This window comes from Branchiostoma lanceolatum, chromosome 2, assembly GCF_035083965.1.
Source record: "Branchiostoma lanceolatum isolate klBraLanc5 chromosome 2, klBraLanc5.hap2, whole genome shotgun sequence".
Classification (NCBI taxonomy): domain Eukaryota; kingdom Metazoa; phylum Chordata; class Leptocardii; order Amphioxiformes; family Branchiostomatidae; genus Branchiostoma; species Branchiostoma lanceolatum.
In genome coordinates, this window is record NC_089723.1 from 20,196,336 (window position 1) to 20,222,271 (window position 25,936).

Here is a 25,936-nt window from a genome sequence, read left to right on the forward strand (position 1 = left end):
CACACAATCTACACAAACATACAGGACACTGGTGCACAACACAGTCTGTACACAAACCTGTCCTTGGTGCTGAACACATCTTTTACACATATATAGAAGGCACTAGTGTGAAACGCAATCTGTACAAAAACCTGTCCTTGGTGCTGAACACACCATCTACACAAACATACAGGACACTGGTGCACAGCACAATCTGTACACAAACCTGTCCTTAGTGCTGAACACACAATCTACACAAACATACAGGACATTGATGCACAACACAATCTGCACACAAGCCTGTCCTTGGTGCTGAACACACCATCTACACAAACATACAGGACACTGGTGCACAACACAATCTGTACACAAACCTGTCCTTGGTGCTGAACACACCATCTACACAAACATACAGGACTCTGGTGCACAACACAATCTGTACACAATCTTGCTCCTTGACATCACCAAAATCAAAGAAGAAAACAAACAACTTACTCTTCTGTCCATCACACTTTTCGTCACTGCCGTCTCCGCAGTTGTCAATCCCGTCACACAGCGCGGAGGTCGGAACACACAGCCCGTTATCACAGGTCTCCTGCATGATGTCACTACAAGCTGGGATGGCAAAGAACAAGGCAGACTTCACTTCCTCGTGTACATACAGTACATACAGAAACTGCTCCCTCTTACAGAATATATAAAAACTGCAGTGCAGACACACACACACACACACACACACACACACACCCACCCACACACACACACACACATATAGATATATATATATGCAGACAAGCAAAAACAAATACTTCGATCTGTTTGGGTGAAATAAAACATTAAATGTATGGCAGCTTTTATCAAGATTGTACTATGCAACAGACACCATTGTAAATAACCACTTTTGTTCACAAACCCTTGTCCCTAGTTATCTGGCCCAGGTCTTGATACTAGTAGACTATCATCATGTATAAACAAGAAAACAGTTTAGATGGTCCACCAGTAGCTTACCAAAGGTCTTGTACTTGGGCTTGCACCAGACAAAGAACTTCTCCGAGTGCTCGCGGGAACCCTCGTGGTTGATGTTGGTGCCGCATTTTGATCGATCGGTGTGGATTGGATGGGCGACCGTGCCGTCCGCAAGCCACCCCATCCTGAAACAAGTCAAGTCAAGCAGTGAACTTATTTCCCACCAACCTGCTTTAACTGTATGTGCAACAAGCTGTTCAAGGTAGAGCCTTGGTGTTGAATTTCAACACCATTAGGCTCTACAGTTGAATGCAGGGCAGAGGTGTTGCAGCAGTTCACCTGGACTCTGTGTTTTGACCCATACTGAGGTACTTAGAATGCATTTAAGTTTACAGTTACTGTAGTTTATTGTCCATGTTTTTTGCTGTATTACTTCTTAACTGCAAACTTAAAACCACCATGAAATATCTTGTTGTTTTCTGCCCAAATTGAATCACTGCAAACTTTTGCATTTACTGAGTATTAAAGAAGCAGCACATTCTGAAAGAAAAGACCATCTTATTCAAGGACAATTAATAATTTTTTTTAGTCAAAACAAAAACAAATTGTGAGTTCAACTGATATGATGATGAGGAAAACTTCTGCTCCCTTGTGGTTATGTCCAATACCAGAAAAGCCTATGGTAGTGTTGCAGGCATATAATGTACTGGGGACACAATGAAGTGTATGTATTAGTAGCACCTTGGACCAAATAGAACATTATATGACACTTAACCTTCTCCCTGCTGCCTAACTCTGTAACCAATAGAAAAGCGGATGCCAAACAGCTACATCAGTGCGATCAGGGTCGGAGGATCCATGAAACAAAGACATTTGTCTTAAGATGCTCACATGCAGAGGTCCAGGCCCTCCAGCCAGGTGTCTCTCAGGTCATCCCAGCTGGCCACACGTGCACCAACAGCTGAGCAGGTGGCTTCCGCCTGGTCAAAGGTCACGGCAGGAGTGGCGCGGGCAGGGTACAGGAAGACAGAGCCTGGAGGCAAAGTTAGATGGCAACATTACTCATGTAGCAATAGATTGACATGTGTGTAACTTCAATCCATCTCCTCATGCCAGCTACACATGTAGCATGTTTGAGATAAAAAATGGTCACTGCTACACATCTAATTATAAAATAAACAAGTAAGGGTACTTTAAAAAATTGTTATCATCAAGTACATTTGTACAGTCACATGTTGTATTTCTTATTTAGCTACACACAGAAATCATTTCATTGGTCTTACCACATCCTGGAGAAGCTGGTATATTTCACCCAAACTTGAGTCAAAGCCATTGTGTACTGGTAAACTTTGATTGAATTCAATTCAATGTTATTGTCTATCAACTAGTAGAAGCAATACAGTACTACTTACGTGTAGTTGCTTTTACAAATACTGTTCACATATATATATAGTAAGTACAGGTCAAATTTTCTAAAGTCAAGAAAGTACCAATAGATAGACATTAAGAAAATATATGTACATAACGAGTCTGGTACCACAGACAAATAATGGCAATCCTCTAAACTCACCTTTATACTCTACATCATATATGGAAACAGCAGCAGATCAGCATCAGAGCAGCAAGCAGTGCAGCATGGGCATTGTGAATATGAAAATATGGCAGGATGGCAAAGAAAGGCAAAGTAAGCAGAGCTGCTTTTCAATAAACTCAGGAAGTTTGGTCAGGAAAGATTGTGTGTGGAGTGTGAGAATATAGAAACCAAAAAAATGTTCACTTGTTGTAAGAAAAATTCTTGCATGACCAGTTAGACCTAAAAATCTACAATTCCACCTCACACAAATCCTTCCTTGGTCTTCCATAAAACAATTTCCACAGTACAAAGAAGTGGCATTGCAAAAAGAAATGAAAACATTCTATTGTCCAGTTTTGCTGACTACAACAAATACATGCACTACATAAGCTGCAGTATACAGAAGAAAGGCTTCTTTGTTGTGCAGTTTCTTATAGTTACTGTAACAAAATGTCAGGTTTTACCAGAGATTCATAAAAACATGTCGACGTCTGTAAGATTAACCCTTACAGTGATCCTCTTTTCCAGGTTGAAATTATCTGTCAACAGACAATCTGAATGATATTGTTTGATAAAATAGAATATTGGTCCATCCTATGAAATGACTTCCTGGGAATATCTTTTCAGTATGTGTAGTTTTAAACTCAAGACAATTTTCCTCATCCTATCATGTATCCATGATCAACTACTGATGATGACCATGTGCATGTACCCACCATGCCCGTGCATGTCCCGTAACCCTTTCACAGCATCCTCTTTATGCACAGCTAAGCCCTGCAAGCCTACTGATCAGCAGGAAACGAAACAAAAGCAAACAATGCAAAACTTGCAGCAAAGATTCAAGCTGAATTGAACAAAATGTAACATGCTAGTAGCAGGCTAAAACTTTAAAGCAAAGAGGCAAAGCTTTAGGACACATGCATGAAGTTATCATTATGGTGTTATCTGAGATGACACATGTAAAACTATAAGCAAACAGGACACTCAATTTTTCTTTTTATAAGCCAGTCAAAATGATCCTCGCACTTCACAAAACACACTTCTCCTTACCACAATGTTGCTCATCACTGTTGTCCCCACAGTTGTCGACTCCATCACAGTGGGCCCAGTGTGGGACACACAGGCCGTTAGTGCAGCTAAACTGGTCAAGAGAACTGCAGTCTGGAAAACAAAGTTGTTGTTGTTTTTAGTCAGGGAAGAGTTCAAAGAGCAACAACAATGTAGAAAACATGGAATTAATCACAAGCTTGTCAGTTTCACAAAATCTTATCTCTTCAAATCAGTTCAATATGAATTTTTTAGTTCTGTAAGTCTTGAATAATCTTGTTTTGATTGTGTTTTACTGAAAAAATTGAAGAAGCATCATGCTGTATATGTCAACATTGGCACAGAGTCAGCAATTAGTTAACATATTACTGCTGTCGCATTGAGGGTTCAGACACATGTCTTTTGATAACTATGTCTAAGGTATCACTCCACACACCATAGTCCTTGGAAGCCCTGCACCAGACATTGTACTTCTCGCTGTACTCGTGGCTCCCCTCATGGTTCACTCCGACCTCCTCACAGTTCTCTCGGGAAGTGTGGATTGGGTGGGCGATGGTTCCATCCAACAGCCAGCCATTCCTGTCAACGATAAACAGTTTTACACATTCAATCTAATGAATCTGAAAAGTAGTAGTGAAAGATTAAGAAGTACTCACCACCTCAGGTGGTGTGTGAAAAACAATTCAGTTCAGTTTATCCTCAGTGAGGTGACACCTGTATCTCCATAAGTCCCTGTCCATGACAGAGCAAAATTCATCATCCTGAAGTCCTACATTCTCCTCAATTACCTTCTTAAGTGTCAAAGCAGTTCGACCACGCCACTCTGCAACTCTAATACCATTTACAGAGATGAACCATGCAAGCCATTTTCAAGTAGTGCATAACATGTCCTGCCATGTCCCAACATGTGTAAAAAAGAACATTGCCAATTAACAACAAAGAAACCCTTTATAAGGAGCAGAAATAAAGGAGAACTCCGTCCTACCTGCAAAGGTCCAACCCAGCACTCCAGGTGTCCCGCAGCTCTTCCCATGATGCAACCTGCATGCCCTTCTCCAGACACCTGTCAGCGGCCTGCAGGAAGTTGATGGTGGCCTGACCCTGCTCGTCAGACAGCAGAACTACCTTACTGGCGCCCTCAGGAGACTGTCGGTCTGAGGCTAAAAGGAAATAGATAATTATCAACCTACTGACAAGGCCACCTTGCAGGCACCCTGAGGCTAAGGAAGAAGAGAAGTGCTAACAAACACTTTCCTTTCAACAGAGGAATATGTTATTATCATTTCACAAGACGTCCCTTATGGATGCATTTCCTGATAGCAAATGCAAATAAATGGGTATGCCTAAACACCACAAACCACCGCAAACCACCGCAAACCACCGCAAACCACCGCAAACGGGTCTAATATGTAGTGTACATGGGCAGGGACCGTATGTCACGCACTAAATACATTGTATATGTTGAAAATATGTATAAATAATAATAGAATACTAAGCAAATCTTAAGTGTCAACCAGTTAAATCAAGTTATTCCGCTCATATCAAGATCGGAAGAATTTTTGGCCGGATCATAATTGTATTTGAAGCTGGAAACACTCTGTGTACAAGTCTTATGACTTTATAATGATACAATTACATTATACTATAATCTATTACCAACAATATCCACTTTTTATCGATAATTATCGCCTCGTCGTCTGTCAAGCTAGAGAAAAGGTATCAAAGAGTTCTCCACTAGTGCAGAACCCGAACACCAACGATCCAATATGGCGGCCAAAAATTCTTCCGATCTTGATATGAGCGGAATAACTTGATTAAACTGGTAAACATTTAATTTGCTTCATATTTTTTATTCATTATTGCATATACAATGTATTCAGTGCGTGACATAAGGTCCCTGCCCATGTACACTGCATATTAGACCCGTTTGCGGTGGTTTGCGGTCGTTTGTGGTGGTTTGTGGTGTTTAGGCATACCGCAAATAAATGATAGAGGTACAGGTTTTGTGCTTACTGGGTTTGCCGGCAACCTTTCCACAGCGGTCAGGCAGCTCATCGCTGAAGTCTCCACAGTTGTCCACCCCGTCACACATGGCCCACTTGGGAACACAGTTCAGGTTGTTACAGGTGTACTGGGACACAGACTCACAGGCTGGGGGAGGGACAGAATAGATACTCCATGAAGTAAATGTTACTCTTTACACTTAAGACTGTAAAAATTGGTAGGTTAGCATCAAACTTTAGAAAAGTATGCAATTCGAATCTGACAGACAGTTGGAGGAGGATGATGTGTACATTGAAGCCTGGAAGAATAGAACTTTCAGGAAAATAGTGGCAGAGAGATTTTTTATCTAATGAATGATTTCTCAGCCTGACTGACCAAAGTTGCTGCTGAGTGCCTTGCACCAGGCGTCATGCTTGGTGTTCCACATCACGTTTGCGTCATGGCTGACTCCGACAACGCCACAGTCCTCACGCTCCTTGTGGATGGGACGGGCGGTAGCGCCATCTTGAAGCCATCCAGATCTAAAAACGAGACACATGAATTATCTATGAAGCGCTTTAATACATGGTTAAGAAGTTACTTGACTGTACTCCTTTTTTTAGTAAGTTACCTTAGACTGCCTGCCTGCCTGCCATTACATTATATACTAAGAGGTAAAAGGTTAAAAGGCGATGAGAAAACAGGATTTCTCCAGATTTATTGATCTGTGCTGTAATCATTGTATCTACAACCTACCTGCAGATATCCAGTCCCTTGGCCCATTGTTCTGTCAGATCCTGCCACCTTGCAAGACGAGCTCCCACGACCTCACAACTCTTTGCTGCGCTCCAGAAGTTGATAGCAGAGTCTCCCGACATGGCAGGGTACAGGAACACTCCACCTGTATGGTATCAAAGGGGTGGCTGACTTATCACATTCACTGGCACGCATGCACACCAAACAGCCTATCATTCTTTGATACGCCTTCGCGTAAGAATTTCGTACGCGTAAGAAGCCACGTATGGACCACCCATAATATCCAGGACCAAAATGCCAGCAAAGATCGATGTGGGCCGAATCTGAACTTGGATGACGCCTTGTTTGAGTCAAGTCAAAACGTAAGAGAAGTTAGTAAAGAAGTTACATGGTATTTTTCATAGTTGTAATAAGTTCTAAGTCTTGTTTCATCTGTTACCACATTGCTGTTCGTCGCTGTTGTCTCCACAGTTGTTGACGCCATCACACCTCGCCCAGTTGGGAACACACAGACCGTTTCCGCACGAGAACTGATTGATGGTAACACATTCTGCAGAGAAACAACAACAATTTCGCCGTTCAGTAGAGTTACAATAACTTTTACATGTCTAAATACGCAGGCCGCGCGCCGAGGCATCTTCCTTGGTGATTCCACTGTTACAGCCGTCTATCATGTGCGACATCTAACGGTAAAAAATATTACTGCAGCAAAACGGGTTCAGGACGTCTGCAGTTCTGTTTATGATTGCTAGAGGTCGTCTTTGATCCATGCGTACTCTTCGTACTTACTGACTGCAGTGCAGTCGTTTGATAATAGAAGGCGCTTTTTGATATTTGTCGTCGTCTGGCCACATGTTTGATCGTTTTCTGGCGTTGTTGGTAAAGAAAGATGAACGGAGACAATTCCGAGCTACGACATCTTCCGTTTGAGTTGGACAAATAAGCAAACAAACAACAAACAAACAGACAAACAAACAAACATCACGAGACTGCAAGCTGAAAGCAATGCCACAGTACCGTCACAGAAAATTTGTCGTTGTAGTGCGTTAAAGTTTGCAACAAGTTTCAGTGCGCTTTGTACAAAGTAGAGATGAAGGGGTTAAAAGCGTCAGTTGTGGGTGAACAGAACGTCGGTGCTGAATTGAGGGCTGTTGCCTAGTGATGGGCAAATGTAGTCAAATGTTCTCGTGTAGCCTTTGATATGTTCCAGATTAGAATGTTGTCACTGATTGAAGATCATTCTAGTTGTTCATTCTAGAATCGCGCTAAACACAGTAACGGTATTGAATGAACTGATACCAAAATACCGAAACATGCTTCCTTTAAAGAAATTAAAAAAACAGTCGACTAAGCACTTCTGATGTCCACCTGTTCCGGTTCGCGTCACGCCTTAGCGAGCACCAGAGGTGGATAATCATAATGTCCTGCAGAACAGGTAATACTTCTCTCAGGAAGACCCGCGTTCCTCATTATCCTGCCAGGCATTCCTCAGGACAATGGGAAGAACTTACATAAAGACCAGGCCATCTGCGCCGATTTTTCATGATATCTGAACAATCTAAATCCATTAGTATTTTCAACAACATTTGTTGTTTCAGGTCCTAGATATTCCCAATAAATGCAGGGAATGTTGTCGATTTGTCGATTTGTTTATTTACTTCTTGTGTTGATTGATATACAATGATAAAATATGGTAGATATCGTGACAGAAAAAAAGATTTTGTAAGCTTCGTAGGCACGTTTATGCCTAGATATATCAAGCAGTAAACTAACAACAAAAAGGCAGATTGGCTCTTTCTTGGTAAAATCCTAACCCTTATCTTTTAAAACCTTATTCTGGACAGGTCTTAACAAATACTGTCATTAAAGCCTTTGCTCCAGGCTCTCCGTAATCTAAGGAATGCACATAAGACATTTTAACCCTTAAGGTGCAATCAGGCAGGCGCCATTTTCTAAAGTAGTGACATTTTGAGCTCATCCATCACCAACTTATAGGTTTTAATCAGCAATGAAGAATTCTGTGTATCAAGTCAGCTAACATATCAAACAGGTCCTATGGAATTTTAGTCTTGTTTACACGCATATGTGCGTTGGTCATGGATTCGCCACTTTTTATTATACATTGTGTATTCGTGCTTCAAAAGCTAAGAACAATTCAAACAAAAGAAACTGAGATAAGAAAAGAATTTGACTTAATACATGAACTACAATGGGCAGTTTGCATTAAAGTGAATAGATTCACATGGCATGATATGTGATATGAAAAAAGGAAGCTCATGTATACACTTTTATTAATTAATGAGAAATTGATCTGTTCTCAAACTAAAAAGAATGACTCAACGGAATTTTTGACCGAATCTCTCGGTCTTCTTCAGCTATCTGCCCCAAGTGCTACGGACACGTGATTTCACCACACATTGTTTTAAATGTAGAGAACAGTTTAATTTCTTATTATGCAATTTACCAACTCGGATGAACTTTCGTGCTACGTTTATGACTTGATTTAGAGGTTTGAGAGCAGGACTTTTAAAATGCCTTATGAACGTTAGTCTCTACCAGACCAACCGCGCCGGCTATAGGGAAAACATTTGCCGGGGGACTTTGGCCATTAGACGGTTTCATTCGCAGGCCTATTTGACCCTCTCTCCGTAGCCGACTCCCTTCATACAATTGACTCTATTTGGCCAATTTTTACTATTTTCCCAGCGACCCGCGGAGGCTGGTAGAGCCTATATGGACGTAGTCGTATTGCTTTAGAATCTAAGCTTTCAAAACTGCATGGCTCGTAGTTTTGACTCTACCATAGAACTAAGAAGGCGGACTCACGGGTCTGTCTCTCCACGACGCACCAGACGTCGAACTTCTCGCTCCACTGGTGGCTGCTGAGGCGGCTGACGCCCCTGTCGGAACACCCCCGCCGGGAGAAGTGTGTGGGCTGGGCCACGGTCCCGTCATTCAGCCAGCCGTTCCTGTGGGAGGGACAGGAACAGATATCAGAGATGTATACTGGATTCAATTTTCCAGATCAACGTTAACGTTTGACCATCGTCCTCACTATGCTATGCACAGTAAATGGGTCGTTCGGCTATCATCACATGATAGATGCCTGCTACTGTCTGAATAAACACCGACACCAATAGCATGGTTACTAACCTTCGTAGTTTACACTGTATCATTCTTTTCGCTTGCTAGAGGTTAGCAAGCGAAAAGAATGAGCCAGTGGTAAACTACGGACGATGCTAATGCTGCAACAACAAGGCAAATTTCACCCTATAATCTTTCCCTTAAGCTTCTCAAAGGTCGAACGGCGGTTGGAGCTGAACATGTACAAATCCAATACCATACAAGTTGAATTTCTAAGTTGTATTTGCCTTTACCCAGCCAAGAATGACAGAATGCGGTGGGGCTACCTGCACAGGTCCAGTCCTCGTTCCCAGGTCAGTTTCAGGTCGTCAAACGTGGCTGTCTTTACGGGGTTGCCGTAGTTCTGGGTACAGAAGTTGTCGGCAGTGAAGTAGTCGATCCCGTACCTGCCGTCTGAGGACTCGGCCAGGAACACCAGGTCTGGGAACGAGAGTTAGTATGACACGTTAGCAGTATGACAAGAGTACGAACCTTTTCTACCACAATCAACTTTAAACGGTAAATAACCAAACCGCAAAGTTAGGACGAAATCTGTTTCTATAAGGTGATAAAGACAATACCATGAAGAGCCATCAAAAGCCAGCAGTCATGCGAAAAAAGGACGCATTCTATGTCTCACTTCTTCGCTCTTTATGCATATTGTACATTTCATTGATGTTACACCAAAAGCATATTTGTGATATATTTGGATGTAGTTATCAACCATAGTTGGACGATTCTACCCGCCATTTTCTTCGTGACGATTCCCTACGAATTCATTTTTTGACGGACGAAATAATTCCCTGGCGATCGCTTCACCTTTGGTGAGATTAAAGTTCCCACTTTGTGAGGCGCTAGCAAGATAGAGAATGCGTCGTGGGCTTGTTTTTAATTTTACCTGTCCAAAGGGTACAGTGCGTTAACCTCGACTCCAAAGAAAGTCAACCAGTCATGAAAAACGTTCCTTCAGTACTAATATCGGCCTTGGAGTATTGAAAGGGACCGGGTTAAGTTCATTAGGCAAGTAGGGCGCTCTTCTGTCGGGCGGCCTTCAAGGGCTGGCACAGGACCAAGGTCTGGTATGGAGACGGGGGGAAATGTTATTAACTGTTGTGGGAAAATAGTGCATGCCTGATTACATGTACATGATTACATGGGGGGGGGGGTATGAGTAGTAAGGGTTCAGTGGACTGAATATAAATAATCAGGTGCCTCCACCAGGCCTTCCTATGGGGGTACGGGTAGGATTCGGCAAAAAAAGGGAGTAATTGGCCAAGAGAGTCAGTCCACGGGAAGGTTAACATTTCTCCCTGCGCGTGCAAATGAAACTCTATGGTGGCCAAACTCTCCTGGCAAACATTCTTCCTATAGCCGGCGTGGCGAACTCAGTCTAGTAGAGGTGACTAATACCTTTACGTTGCAGAGTCTGACATTAGAACATTAAATTTTGAACAAGTTTATGACCTTGCCTCCCCCCGTTCATAATGTGACAAAATATGTCATATATATTGAGTTCTGTGTTAAACGTTGAAGAGTTGACGAGATAACAATCACCTGTGTCTCCCTTGTGTTAAGTTCACTATAATCAGCCCCCTCCCCCTGTCTTTATCTTGACTCGTGCACACACAAAAGAGACAAACGTTTCTCTGATACAGGCGAGGACGAGAGGGTTGAACCTCCTTGATACTAGGACAATGAAACAGATTCAAAATCTGTAGGTCAAAACACAGATCGTCCACGAGAAGCGCCCCCATGCGTGCCTTGCATGCCCAAGCACTGCACCCCAGTTAAAGTTTCAAGAAAGCCCAAACAACACGCCGTTGTTACCAGCTAATCTAGTTTGAATCGAGGCCGCGGCTTGCTTTGGAGGGCGGCCATAGAATTCAAAGATTTTCCTTTTTCTGGAAATCGTTGCCGTTTATTCTTCCCTTTTAGCTGGACGCCCCCTGTGCCCTTTTGAAAGAAACACACATGAATCATTGGACAGCGACTTTCATTGACTCCATGTACGGCGTACCCTCAACACGATTTTCATGACAAAGAAAGATTACAGAAAGAGATACACAACAAAGCCCGTCACGCAGAACGAACTTAAATTCCAGACAAAAAAGCTCAGCCTTCGCATGCCCAGAAGTTAGGGGAGTACCCCGGGTTAGGACAATACATGCGGTACAGATTTGTGCGATGTTTCAGGGCGCTGAACACGTCAAGAAAACAACCACACGATCGTGGTGGGAATAACTATTATAGGGGGAAGTAAAGGAAGTCCAGTTGTAGCGATTTTACCTTCGCCAACAAGGTTATGTTTTCGGTAGCGTTTGTGTTCATGTTTGTAAGTTAAGTTATGAATATGTGTGCATTAACAGCATAACTCGAGAAGGCCTTGTTGGATTGGATTGATATTTGGTTTGTGGGTAGGTTTTGACAAGACCTTGAAATTATATGATTTTGGGACCCTAGTGGCGTATACTAATACATGAAAGGAAAAGGACGTTATACTGGTTCAACCCACCTCAACTTACTCGGTGAGAGGGAAGAACAGTCAAAGACGATTTTGACGCTATCATGAGTCTTAAGCGTGTTCAATAGAGGCTGCGCCATGCTTTTCGTTCATACATATACACTTTTATATACCTATTTCGTGGTCATTCAGGCATTGAGCCAGTAATCTACATCCTGCCATGGATCATATTAAGTTAAAAGCGATAAATTTACAGTTTTTCTGTTTTTCAGTTAGGCCACTGAAACATTGAGTCAGTTTTACGAGCACGCGGTTCCCAACATTGGGACAATACGGCTCGCCAGTATGTGGTTTTACAGGTCAATTTCCACATGCTGTAGTCTGGTTATGGTTCGGTGTGTACGGTATAATAGTGAGTAACGCTAATTATACCTTCCGAGCTCGTCCATGCGAAACCGTAGGAAACCGTGGGGGAACAGCAACCCAAAATGGACGGGACAATTTGTTAACTTCGAAAGTTACAAGTTACAACAGACCTGTAACCCATCGAGACATCATGCATATTGTTTCATATCTTGACGCAATGAAACAAGCCATTTTATACTATCGTAAACTGAGTATTTTCGTTACATTCCGTGCAATTACAAGTCCCTGCCCAATGCGCTGTGTTCCCTCTGAACTATTGAAGCTGTCTTAAACACCTGGTCGGTTTGTGAGACACTTAAGCATGTCCGCCTGTCGATATCTTAAGACGTACGTAAGACGTCTACTCCTGAGTACCTGGCGCAGTAGTCTAACACATATCCAGGTGTGCGGTGACCTTCCGTGTACGCACAGGAAACTGCGTCTTGTTTTGTGTCGTTCTTTAGAAGTTAGTAATCACGTTTGGTTCGGCGGAGAGGCCGAGAAAACATCGGGTATTCATGGCATGTGTCCCCCGGTCGAACCCTACACGGTAACAAAGGCGATTGTATCCAAGACTAGCTATGTTTTCATCTCACTGGGTCTTATTTTTTAAGGATCCCGGCGTCTTACAGCGCTTTAAGAATGCCACACCTGGATTAGGGTAGAGATAATGATGGGGGACTAGCTCACCTCGGTCGAGTCCGACTGCAGTCCCGACAGAGACCAGCGTCAGCAGTCCGCTCAGCAGCGGGGTAAACATGACTCCCGCCGGCTCCGCAGTGCTCGTTAAACCGCCTGGAATGGTCGTTAACCACCTTAAGTCGCGTTCAGGTTAACGTGTAACCAGGTACTGAGATGAGAAGTCGTGTGGAGTTGAGGGAGAGAACGGGACGGTGGCGTCGCGGCCGCGTCGGGAACTGATCTAACCAGTGTGCGGGAGATGTCGCGCTGACTGGGACGTGCCCCCGGGTCACACCGGTATTGTTGGTGCGCGCGGGTCGTGCCGAGTCAAGTGAAAAACGCCCGCCGGGCACAAGCTGCTGTGGGACGCGGCAGGAATGGCACAGAACACCGCCGCGCCTGGGGAACGGCTTCCTTGTTTTGTTTTGGTGGGATGTTACTCATGTAGCACCGGTACAACATCATTGTAGTGGGATTTATTTACGTCCATGTTGAACCGATACTTTCCTGTGACCAGTGTCGTGCGTGTATCCTGTATTCTAACGACGCCTCACGACAAGCAGGAGCACAATAGAATGACCTGTAATTGTCCTATAAGTGTCCGTGATTGTGCCGTCTTTGTGTCATTTTGTCAGCAGTCCCGTTCCTATTTCTAACAAGCTGAAATGACGAATTATGTATTCGCATGGAAATAAATGCAACTAACCAACTAAAGGGCCCCGGGGTTGTCACTGCCTCAAGTACTCCTTATCTAGAACCCATGTTCTATTGTGTAGTAACACTTAGATTCATAGAAGTCTGAAACGTTTTTAACTACACATCCAATGCACAATCACGGTTGCTTCGCTAAGTGACAAAATTTCTATTTCTACTTAAAATCTGAGACAAGACGACGACTCGTGACAAAAAAGGACATTTCTAATTTTGAATTACTACATTCCTTTCACATTACGACGCAATCCTATAGATTATAAAATGGGGTAATTTCATGATCATTTGTAGTTGTTTTTTTTTCTGGTTTACAATGTAGCCACATGACCATGGCAGCACAAAGTGTAAACCGTGCATCTCAGCGCGCCCTGTACTGCCGTGAGCGAGATGGTTATTTTGACAACAACGCCTACACTTCCCAGGGGCGGTAAAGTCATGACATTGCGTCTAGTCGGTTCACGTTTCACCTCAGCCTCATGATACTATTCCATTATCAGAAAATGATAACGTTTTCATCAAACTCTCCTCAGAGACGATACGTATACGTGATGAGGATAGGTGGTGAGGAAAATCCCACACGGGACCTTTTCATTATGATCTGAACCAACGATCTGTGATATTACTCATGTCTGCGTTATGACGTCAGCATAACTACAGCCGTGAACAATATTTCCCGCCACAAAACCCCGCCAGTTTATCTAGTCTCTACCAGACTAACCGCGTCGGCTATAGAGAGAACATTTGCCGGTGGAGTTTGGCCATGGAGGATAACATTTCCATCCGCAATATTTGACCCTATCTCCATAGCCGACCCCCTTCATATAGTTGACTCTATTTGGCCAATTTCTACTTTTTTTCCCAGCGACCCGCAGAGGCTGGTAGAGTATAAGATTTATCGACTAGGAGTCTTATTTTACGCTATTGAACAAAATATGGAAACTTTCACAACCATCCGGATGTCCATTATATCAATATTTATATGTTCACATGTACTGTTGTGATGAAAATGCAATATTATATTTCCAAAATTCGTATGAATTTCTGTTATGTAATTGAATAAATTTTACTATAAACCAAACAAACAACGTCTAAAATATTGGAAAAGGTATTCAAAAATAAATATGTCTGAAATATAATTGTTTTGTCAGGCGAAAAGGTGCAAAATATAAGTTTCCAACAATTCCATGTAGCAGTGAGTATCCGTAGGGAGACTTAACGACTGGGAAATGTGTCCCAGGATGATGGTGTTCCTCTCTCAAGTCGGCTGTGAAATTGGGCCGTAGACCTGGTGACCTTTAACCCCTGCTTGGTGACTGGACAATGTGTCCTGTCAGCCTGGCCGGAACAGGTGGCACGGCACGTCCCATTGTTGGGCCAGGGTAGAACAATTCTCTGTTTGCACTTTGAAGACACTTCTGACAAACTGGTATATAATACTTAAGATTAGAATTACAATTGAAAATATAGTTGCGCATTAATATTGTCCATGAATATTTCTAAAGCAACCGTCCAGTTCTCTTTCCTCCTAACTGCATGTCCATGTCAGTATTTTATCCATAACATTTGGGCACTACATTAGTTCAACATGATGACGCAATCCAGTAGCTTAGAGAAGGGAGTAAGTTTAAGATAAACGTTAGACATGCTGTTTTCCGGTTAGTGTAACCACAGGGCAGCACATAGGGTAAACCGTGTGTTTCAGCGCGCCCTGTACTGCCGTGAGCTATGTGGTTATTTTGACAACACACGCCTACACTTCCCACGGGTTGTCACACCTGAAAGTACTGGTCTTACTTTGACATGCAGGGTTGTATGTTGGTACGCCATTACAATTCATACTACGGTGTTTAGAGCTGAATCGTTGGCTCCGTGAGAATAAGCAGCGTTTCACAATAGGGTTCCAAAAGTCACCAAGGTTGCCGATTCTGTGCAACAGACCGTACGATAAAGCTGAGTTGGTATCTGGGAGTTTGAATCTCTTAAATCTGCCCAGAAATGACTTGCGTATGTGTTGGATGTATGTTCCTACAGTAAGGGGGTTAGAAGTTAAGATGTCAGGAGTTTAACCGTTTGCTTTTTATTTCACAGCATCGTAGTTAAGACTGACCCCTGGCTTTCAGACACTCATAAAGGTTTAGACTCAGAACAAGTAGAGCGGGTGGGTTGAACACGCATTTAGACCCCTACAGGCAATTTTTCTGTGTGAACGTCCTGACATGTACGGAACAATAAAGCACGACAGACCTTTGTTATTCACCGCAGTGACCTTAAACGTGTGTGGTCGAGCCTTCACACTAAAACAAAATGTTTGTTGTTATCAGAACTACAGTTTGAAACACAGCCAGTGAGAAGAGAAGACATGGATGTTATTGTTGCAGTATCTGTATAACAATCGGTTATTTGTTTGGAGAAAGTGTGCCGGTCACAACTGTTTGTTTGAGATCTAATCTCTGCTAGACTACTCTCCAAGCAGAGGTTGGTGGAGAAGATATATTGTGACCTTTTTATCAAATGCCCCGTCTTTTGTCGGCACTCTCCACTAGAGAGAAAACAGGGCATATGATAAAAAGGTCACAATCTTCCCCACTGACCTCTGCTTGGAGAGTACGCTAGACCTCCTCAGAACCATTATTTACGATCTACCGACCGACATAATTAGTGAAGGAAGTTGGACCTTTCTGGAACAGACAGAAACCGGAAATGGCTCAAGGTTCTTCTTTTGTTGTGGGAAGGGATATCATAGAAGTGCAACGGCATGATTCCAATTTCAACTTGTTCCAGTTCTTTAAATCTATATGATATCACAGTTTCCCTTTCGTGTGCACCTTCGTGCTGGTGTTTAAGACGCGTAGACAAATGTAAAGTTATATGGTGTTGATTCTTTTGCGTTAATTCTAAGCGTAAAACATAGACGCATATTCTCGTAGTCTTTGACAGATACATCTTGGATTATTGAAACTTTGTGTCGCCTCAAACACTAAAGTTAGCTCATCACGCCCCCTCACAAACATCCCTGTTTCATTCAGAAAACTAGATTTTTGCTATCCTTCAGAAATACTGTCATCAAGCATTTCTTCTTGTCCCGACATAAACCAGTAGATATATTTTGTCCTGCCTGACACTTCTGTCACCCCATGATCCTTGAGAAGGGGAAAGTGCCGCGGAAGCCGATCTTATGGCCACATAATTGGCACCTAAGCCTTCTCTCGCTCCGGGGAAAATTCCTCCCTGCATCGTTCTGTCTATTTGGTCATCTTACCTTTCATCCCGACACACCTGTTAGTATCTTGTCGTCCTACCTGGATTATGTTGATAGAACACACCCAGCCGCAGGTGATAAGGTTACTAGAGAGAATTAAAAAGTCTGAAACATGTAATTTCTAAGTTTTCTTGCGTTTTTCTGTGACTTTAAGAAAATAGATCTAACGTTGGGCGTGGAGACTTGGTTTGAAGATTAAAACGTATATAGCGAATAGCTTTTTGGATGGTCACAACGTTTTGTAGAAATGTAAAATAAGTAGAAAGGTGAAGGGTCTCCGGATCCATAAAAAGTACATTTCTATCATTTCCATCATGTTACACTTAAGGAGGGTCTTTGTGCGATCAGAGCTGGTCCTCTGGGCGGGAAAACCGGTTCTCCTCAGTGGGGAATAAAGAAGACCCTCCCCGTCTGTCTCGGTGACAAAGGCCGCTTTATCTATGACCGGAGGTGTTCTTCCCTCTATGGTATCACCAGCGCAACATACATGTATATACGATGAGGCAAATGACCCAAATGTCTACCCTCAACAAGGCCTTCCGCCGGGGGCACGAATCGTAAAATTCGACAAAAAGAGAATTATATGGCCAGGAGAGTCCATCGTTTGGTGGCCAAACTGCCTTGGCAAATCATTATCCACCGAAGCCAGTCTGGTGGAGACAACGAAATGCCACTCACAAGTCTTTGCACTGCTCGACTACCAGGCAGTTTACGAGTAGACTTGTCGCCATGCTATCTGACGATATATTCGCGACGAACTGATGATCCTAAACCGGCTGGTGGAAAAGAAGAAACTAATACGATTCAAGTTCTCCTCACGCCCATGTAATATTATAACAGCCTCCTGACTGGCCTGCATGGTTACATTGGTTTTGTTTTGTTTTGTAGTCTCGTCCTCGCACCTGTTCGTATGACATTTTTTCCTCACGGGTTCATTTTCAGACATTGACCTTTGCCCTAGTTTATGCTGCACAACGTCATGGTTTATGTGGCCTAGTGTAATCTTTCTTAAAGGAAAAATAAGTATATTATGATTTACACTAGGCTTAAGGACCGTATACCATACTCCTTGGCGTTACATAAACACACAGTAAGCAACATGGAATCCTTCCCTGGGCCAACCTTTTAAGGTTCTCCCTTAAATATAAGCTTATTCGTTCGTGGAAATGAAGAATGGAGCGAATGTTTCTTCAACAAACACAGTCACTCCGAGTGCGCAAGCCGTGTTGAACTCACATTGAACATTATGATGTGTTTATATAATCTCTTCACGCCGTTCTACACCGGTGGATAGCTTTGGGCGGGAAACAGGTGGATATATATACCTTCACCTTGATCATACGAAAGCAAGAAGAATGAAAATACTAAAAAAACTGCTTCTTCGTTTGACACAATGTGTTCATCTTCAAGAAACAAACACCGACGTCACTACAGACCGTACCTGACATAGGCAAACGATAAGATTGCATGTTTTACACCAGCCGCTAGTCGTCGTGCTTGGTAATGCTGTATCAACTTGGGTGCTTCCATTCTAAAGAGAGCCTATTGGGCCGCTGTGTTGCATTATAACAGTATCTCCCTCTTCCCCAGTGATATATTTGCCTGTTAGTGTGAAAGATAGCACACATCCCTACGTTAGTTTCTATCGAGCTAAATATCATTTTCTAGGTAAAATAGGGGGCAACTTGGACAAAAGGAAGGGTGAAAGAGAGGGAGCCATGCAACTTTATTGACACATGTACTACAAAGGAAAGAACATCTAAAGGAAGTCGAAAACTTCTTTAAAACTCCTCCTCGTTCAATGCAGTAAGCTTCAAACAGAACCTCTTTAATGTTTAATACCAGTAAAAAATTGTATCTAGCAAGTCAGGTTCCTTGGAGGAGTCGTCAAAGAAGAGATCTGATCCCGTCTTGAGTTGGTTCCAGACTCTGCCTAAGACAGCCCCATTGATCTGAAGACCCTGGTTCTCTCCAGACCTAATTACGAACCCCAGATTAATCCTACCCTATAAAACCCTCCATCATCATCGACTTGTGCCGATTACGGGGCTGAAACGGACCCTTTTATCAATATTTGAACACCGTACAGTAATCCTGGGGCTCATGCCTAGTCAGACTCACCGGTAACAAACCGACCGACTGTCCAACAATCTGATGTTGCGAGATTTCAGAGGGCACAGTAACGCTTCTAGAATTTGGAATCAGCAAAGCTAAGATGTTTGTGTTACTTAGAATTGTGGTTATCAATCAATTCCAGTATTCAGCCTGTTTCGGGATTGACTTTTTAAGGTGCAATTTAAGAATGTTTCGCCGACAAACTTCGTTTTTCAGTGTTTTCTATAAATACTGATGTCCTTGGGAAGATCTGATTTGTGTCAATTGCCTCTCAGTCTACATCTGTGTCCTGGTATGTTATACAGAACCATGAGACATATTTCCTTAATCGTGCAAACCGTGCACCACGTTGTGTGCTATATAATGAACAGTCGCACACGTGCATGCGTATTTCATAAAGCCCCCCTCTCACTGGACCAGCGGCGCGCTGGCGGCGGCGCTGTGCCCTAAACTGGATTTGTGTTACCCTTGACTTTATAATGGGAATATTATTCAAAACGTACGAGTATGACCAAAAGATAACAAAACACACAAAGCTTTAAAAATTGTTTTTTTATCGATGAAATTCGTTGAGACCTTTGTAAATTCGATCGGCCGCAGCCACGCCACCGTCGTGCCGCAAGTCCAGTGAGAGGGGGGCTTAAACGTCATTTTCATGAAAGGTCTTTTAACATTTTGGGAACATTATTGGGTTTTGATCGTTAAGCTTCTTCATTCATCAAAACCGTTTCTATGTTCCTACCCGCCGCAATCATTGAGCCATTAGAATTTTGCCAAGAGAATAGATGTTAAAGATTTAGAGGTTTCTTCTGTTTTTCATGTCCATGAAAATTGGAGGCATCATTTTGGTACTGACATGAAAAATGAAGGTGTAGTTTTGGACCTGTATGTGTGTCTGTCTGTGTGTCTGTCTGTGTGTCTGTCAAATTGGGATATTGTAGCAAGGAGGTTAATACCTCTAGGTGGATTACGATGATATTATGTATGTGGCTAATAGTAGGTCTTTGAAAAACAAGGTCAATGTCAATTTTGGGCCAACTGGTTTGTGACCTTGGTACTGCAGCATAACGTCCGGTTTTGTTTCTTTTGTCCTTGACATGCTATAGTCTTGTGCTACGTTTTAGCTGATAGTTGAATACAGTGTAATCAAAGGTTCCAGTAGGTGTGAAGAGGCTTTCTAAGGCGTCAGACTGAACCCGCGGGAGTTGCCATGGACGCGGCCAGAATTACCCATGAGGCCTAGGTGTCAAGCCTCTCTCTACTTCTGACGACGATCTAATTGATATTTTTGTCTTCATCCATCAATCATGTAGGCAGTATGGTAGGCTCCAATTTCTGTTTAAAAAAAAGAAGAACAAACCCTCAGAACGTTTTAGTCAACTAGAACTGTAAGAAATTCTGGTGGGAAAATGTTATATTTCTTACCAAAAGGAATGCTAGGAAAAATTAAACAGATGATGTAAAGGTTGTAATAATGTTAGAAATAATGGTGATTGTCACAAAGGTTCCTGAATTACCTCACCGCACGATAAAAACGGTAATGCACAAAGCGCTGTCCACAGTATCCTAACTCAGTTGCATGGAGCAGCGCCACACAGCGGACCTATACATGTATGCAGTAACATTATAGTACAAGCCGCAGAATTCTAAACTTGCAATGCCCAGATTACAATGTTGTAAAGCCTGTTGGCAAGAAGATTGCATACCGTTATTCACCAGTTTTAGTTGTACAAACTCTACACTACATTTTGTATACCATGACCTTCTCAACAGTTTAGTGAAGCACCAAGGAACAGTATCTAACCTAGTCTCGAAGCAAAACCCCGAACTAGAAAGCAATAAGATAACTGTCTTTACAACCCGATATGTTAACGTCAACAGTGGTTTCCTTGCAGTCATATTTCTTTGCTACTCTCCACACCTTTACCAACACACGCACATGTACACCTCCCGCCTTGTAAAGTTGCCATACCTCCCATTAGGAATTTCATTTCAATCATCAGTATGCATTCATAGAAATACTGTACTCTAATTGTAAGATGTGCAAGCAAAAGAAGTCGACTGGGCGACTCTTATACGTCAAGGGCCTTTATTGACCACCTCGGAGGTGAACACATATACTGGGTGTGACATGTTGAGTTTATAAATCGTTCTTAAAATTCAGGCTCATAATTTGTACCAGTAGACCTAACATCGGCCAACTGAAATGAGAAAAAAGTCAATAGAGGTACCTTATAGTTTGACATTGGTAGGTTCCTACAGTATATTTGCTATAATTAATGACGAACACCAACAAAAGGAGTCTATATTCCATTAACACTACGCACGGCACGACGCGTCTCGTGAAAAGACCTCCAGTGTATGTCATTATGCCGTCTATTTGCACTCAATACGTGGCACTATTACCTTCTTTGACATGAGGTATCAATATGGCACTCGCATACAACCGACTCCGTAAGTAGGATAGAAAACAGTGTAACGGGTCAGTGTTCTCCGGTGTGCTATGAAAACTGGTCCATTGCTTTGTTAGCATGGGTTTGAAGGAAACAAAATGGTGACCCTCATACTGTCAGCGTCGTACATGTAGAAACTGCACATCCTCCAATGTTAAGTTGCATAAGTCACTATGTATAAAGTAATGAAAGCCCTTCAACTGTACAATCATGTACTTAGTGAGATTTAGAGAATGACATAATTAAAACAATGTGCTTTAAACTGGTTTTGATCGTGGATATACAGTACGAACGCTTCTTATGAATCCACGCGCCAGACTCTATCAATTACTAACTTAAAGGTGTGACAGGGGTCTGATATGCAGAAATGAATATCAAACTTAAAAATGAATTACATGAAACTCTACGTAAACTATAACGACATGCCTTCATGTGAAAGGAAGCCCGGCATCCTTCCCACATGTCTATACCCGCCTCACATCGCCATGTCCTAAACACGGGCGATTCTATTCCACCCCAAGTGTCCCCGCGGGCCCATAACGTTACCGGATGTCGTTACACAGACGATTCACATGTGGGGACCGACATTTCAACCATTCCGGTTAAAACCGGTCCTGCGCTGAGGTTATTTCACATTTACTACCGGTCGAACTTTCCCATTTTGATGACACATTTCGAGGCAAATCATTTCTGATAGGGGTCAGTTATACAGTGGACACAATAAAAAATCGTAACCATTTATTGCGTATGGTACAAATTGAATCTTAATGCGTTGTATGCTGTGGAGTCTGTCTCAAAAATATGGCATGTAACTAAAATGGTAATAAAAGTCTGTAGGCTGAGTGTTATCTAAACTGCCTAGTTGTAATAAAGTCGTGAAAATCTCTCGATGTAATCTATAATCCTCAAAGTTTGTTACATTTGTTATAGCAAGACTGGACTGTATGGATATCTTGACATGCCTGCGATAGCATGATTTAGAAAGCCATTCTACCGGAAATTTTTGACTACAGATCTTTTTATGAAGATTTCTGGGTTCTTTGATCGCTTGTCAAAATTCTAAAGTTACCCAATGACCCTCTGTCCACATCCCCTGAACCGTCCCTGGGAATACCCAGGTGTTGCTTAGTTTTCAGTCTGAATGGTCATTTCGTGTAATTGTCGACAAACCTTCCCGGGTCGTTACCTTCCAGGACCCGCCATTCCATGGACCGTTATGTTCCAAAGGCTTAATGCGACTCCCTTAACCCTCATCTATACAGGATTGGACGCGGCAATCTTTCAAACGGATGGAAACATAAAAACAGACACTGTGTGGCCATAAACACTGGTTAAAGGAGACCATGTGGTCATTATTCAGTGGTGTAGTTTGGGTCTGTAATCCGCGCACTGCCTCTCCAACAGTCCCTGGATTAACGTTAAGTCGTCTTGGATGCCTTCAAGTACAGTGGGGCAAGACGTGGTCACCAGTTCAGGTGGGGCTTACGAGTCACAGATATTGTCTTGGAGGATCTAACGGTAGGGACTTCGGTTGGTATTGAAACGTTTGAAATTGAACATTTTATCATAATATTTATGATTCTAATATGAAGATGCAAACACCCGGGCAGATGCAAATAGTAATCGTTGTGGAACAACCAAAAAAGACGACAGTCTTCTGACAGTATACCGTCTACCTACCGTACGTCGCTACCGGCGGATGACTCCTTCAAAGTTTTACTCTTGAGAAGGAGTGTGCACACGACTTTCTAACAAGAGCCAATTGGCAATAAGAACGCTAATCATCCATGTCTTGACTGCGAAGCTTAAATGGGATTACTTAGACGATTTACGTGCAGGTATAACACTTAGCAGCTGCATAATATATGGGTAATCAGCTCCTAATGGGCAGAAACTAACCGATGTTTCTTATGCAAGGTATCAGAGCTCACCTCTGTGACCCATGAACTTTGGACACAAAAGGAGATAAGTAGAGCTAGGCTTATCTTACGGCTGATTGGGAGCAGGTGATGCTATCGCACTGCTAGGACGTGAAGCGTGCTTGTACTCTCAGTAGCTGTAAGGCCCCCTTCCCACTTGACGGCGAGCGAGCTGCGCTCTCGCTGCGCTCTCGCTGCGAACTACATTTGATTTGTGTAACCATTGCCTTCAAAATTAGAATATCATGCAAGATGTACAAGTATGGCTGAAAAGGCAACAAAACACACAAATCTTAAAAAAGATTCGTTTTTATCAATGAAATTCCTTGAGCGCTCTGTCAAATTTGACGTCGCAGCGCGATCGCTGCGAGGTCGCCGCCCTGTAATGGAATGAGGGTGCAAGATAAGACAAAGCCTGGAGGCGACATGTCTGACAGATGCGGTTTGCTGCTGGCTGACTTGCTGCTCCCGCCACATGTGGTACTGTCTTCCCGTCAAGTCTTCATCCACGCTCCATCCGTCGCCTATACTGCAGCTGTGTACAAAGTTCAGGTCAGGTTGGCGGTACAATCTGTTTTCTCGGCCGACGAACGAGATTTCGACGAAGTTTATGAATTAAAGAAATGCATATTTCAATATCTAAAAGTGAACTAAGAAAAAACCTCTACACTCATTCTTTTGTGTGTCAAAAAAGCTTGTATAAAACCATCATATCATTAAGGATAGGTTTGTTGGAGTCCGTTTGCAACGCTGTGAAAAGGCTCCGACAAGTTTGTTGATAAAGGAAACCAACCCATTTCAACCAGGTGTTAATCATGCTTTCATTTGGTTTACAAATAGTACTGTGTAGTAACAAGATACATACGGCTATCTTCAAGTACCGAATTTACTTCTGGTTTTATACAACATCGTGAGCGATGAGCCGGATAGTTTATGTACAGTCAATAACACAACATTCAGCACCAAGGTCAGATACAGCACATTTCAATTTACACGTAAACTGGTAAGTTCCAAACTGTATCTGTATGTTGGATATATTTTTCTGTATTGATAAAGATTGATATCAAGAAGGTTTGTGTACACATATAGCCTTCTTAAACCACCTTCACACTCCTCCAACCCTCTCCCCACAGGACAGCTGTGCAGTGTTCACGCTATGTTTTCCATTGTTTTCTGTGTTTTCACTGATCGACCACTTAACCCATATGTCCCCTAAAACAGGTTCTCGCGATAAACACCACACCCCTCCCTATAGCTAGTTACATCTCTCCTTACCTTCTATAATCTCTCATCTGACGAAATGAAGTTGGGCAGGCCCTTTCTAAAAGATAGAAGCTTTTTAAGATGAAGAGCAATGATAACAAACACCCGAAATAACCTGGATTTTGCCAAATGACAGTTACTCAAATAACAAGGAACTGAATAGAATTTTGCAACGGTCAGACGTTTCAGACAGTATCCGCTGTCTTTCGTCTAACCTTCATCAACGTAACATGAATTTCGTTATGAAACTAAATAGTAACTTTTGCCATGACTACTGATCTGTAAAAATATCCCCATCATGGCGTTCTCCCTGTACGTCACGATGATTACACGCTTGACAAAAACTGCGTGGGAAGTATTCAGAGAAGTTCATGTTCAAAGAACGATTTTCAAAGACCGCTGCACTGTTTAACCGTTTGAATACCCAAGTCCCGTTCTTCGGTTTAAACGTTGTTCGATTCAGAGGCAACGTGATGCTTAATTACCAGCTTTGAAGAGCTGAGTGATCTGCCGGGGAGTTGTGGGCTAGCCCGGCGGCGGTGGGAGCGTGTGGCGCATGCTAAGTGTGCCCTTCACTGTGGAGTATGGCTGTGGTGCTTATCTCCCGAGCCAGGCGCACGGCTTGACGGCTGCAGCTGTATATATGAGCAGCACGTTTGGGGGAGGGCCGCGTAACCGACACAAACACGCTCAGGCATTCATGAACAGCAGGAACGAATCAGGCCGGACAACCTTTTCTTTCCGTTTGAAGATAGTTTCGTGGTTGATTAAAGAAACCAAAGAAGGAACCTTTGCCGGACACTTTGAGAAGTCGTCAAATATTGTATGTGAAAATGTCGCAGTTTAAAGCCAACAAATGTTTCAGGAAAACTGTGCAACGTGTCGTAATTATACAAGTTGACAACATTTTAACACAAAATTTGCCATGCACCGATTTTAATTTTGTGGCAAAGAGTTCATCAGAGTTTTTATTTAACCTACCTCCTTTCCTTACTAAGAATGTAACAAATGACCTTGACAATCGGAAAAAAATGACCTTGGCATATGTTGGACTTCCATTCAAACGGCACGTCTCTTTTATTTCATCATCGAAATGTGTTTACTCATGGTGGGTTGTTCAACGATGTTACTGTCTTGTACAACTGAATCTTGGTAATAGGATATATATACGATAATATGATATTATCATACGCGCATTCTAGTAATTCATTCCCTTGACTTTCTATTGTTGTAAAGTATAAC

At 42.6% G+C, this 25,936-nt stretch overlaps 1 protein-coding gene across 2 annotated transcripts in view; it reads right to left on the reverse strand.

Moving 5' to 3' along the window:
* LOC136427813 (laminin subunit alpha-5-like) overlaps nucleotides 1–13,287 on the reverse strand; it is a 39,757-nt gene extending 26,470 nt beyond the window's left edge. For both annotated transcript variants that reach the window (XM_066416991.1, XM_066416990.1), the window contains exons 1-13: nucleotides 12,984–13,287; nucleotides 9,715–9,868; nucleotides 9,131–9,273; nucleotides 6,744–6,854; nucleotides 6,305–6,449; nucleotides 5,945–6,090; nucleotides 5,579–5,716; nucleotides 4,551–4,725; nucleotides 4,002–4,144; nucleotides 3,569–3,679; nucleotides 1,837–1,978; nucleotides 988–1,130; nucleotides 475–594 (exon numbers count right to left, since the gene is read on the reverse strand). In XM_066416991.1, the coding sequence (XP_066273088.1) occupies nucleotides 475–594; nucleotides 988–1,130; nucleotides 1,837–1,978; nucleotides 3,569–3,679; nucleotides 4,002–4,144; nucleotides 4,551–4,725; nucleotides 5,579–5,716; nucleotides 5,945–6,090; nucleotides 6,305–6,449; nucleotides 6,744–6,854; nucleotides 9,131–9,273; nucleotides 9,715–9,868; nucleotides 12,984–13,053 (1,741 nt within the window). In that variant the 5' untranslated portion in view covers nucleotides 13,054–13,287. The remainder of the gene's footprint in view (nucleotides 1–474; nucleotides 595–987; nucleotides 1,131–1,836; nucleotides 1,979–3,568; nucleotides 3,680–4,001; nucleotides 4,145–4,550; nucleotides 4,726–5,578; nucleotides 5,717–5,944; nucleotides 6,091–6,304; nucleotides 6,450–6,743; nucleotides 6,855–9,130; nucleotides 9,274–9,714; nucleotides 9,869–12,983) is intronic.
* Nucleotides 13,288–25,936: the final 12,649 nt, after the last annotated feature.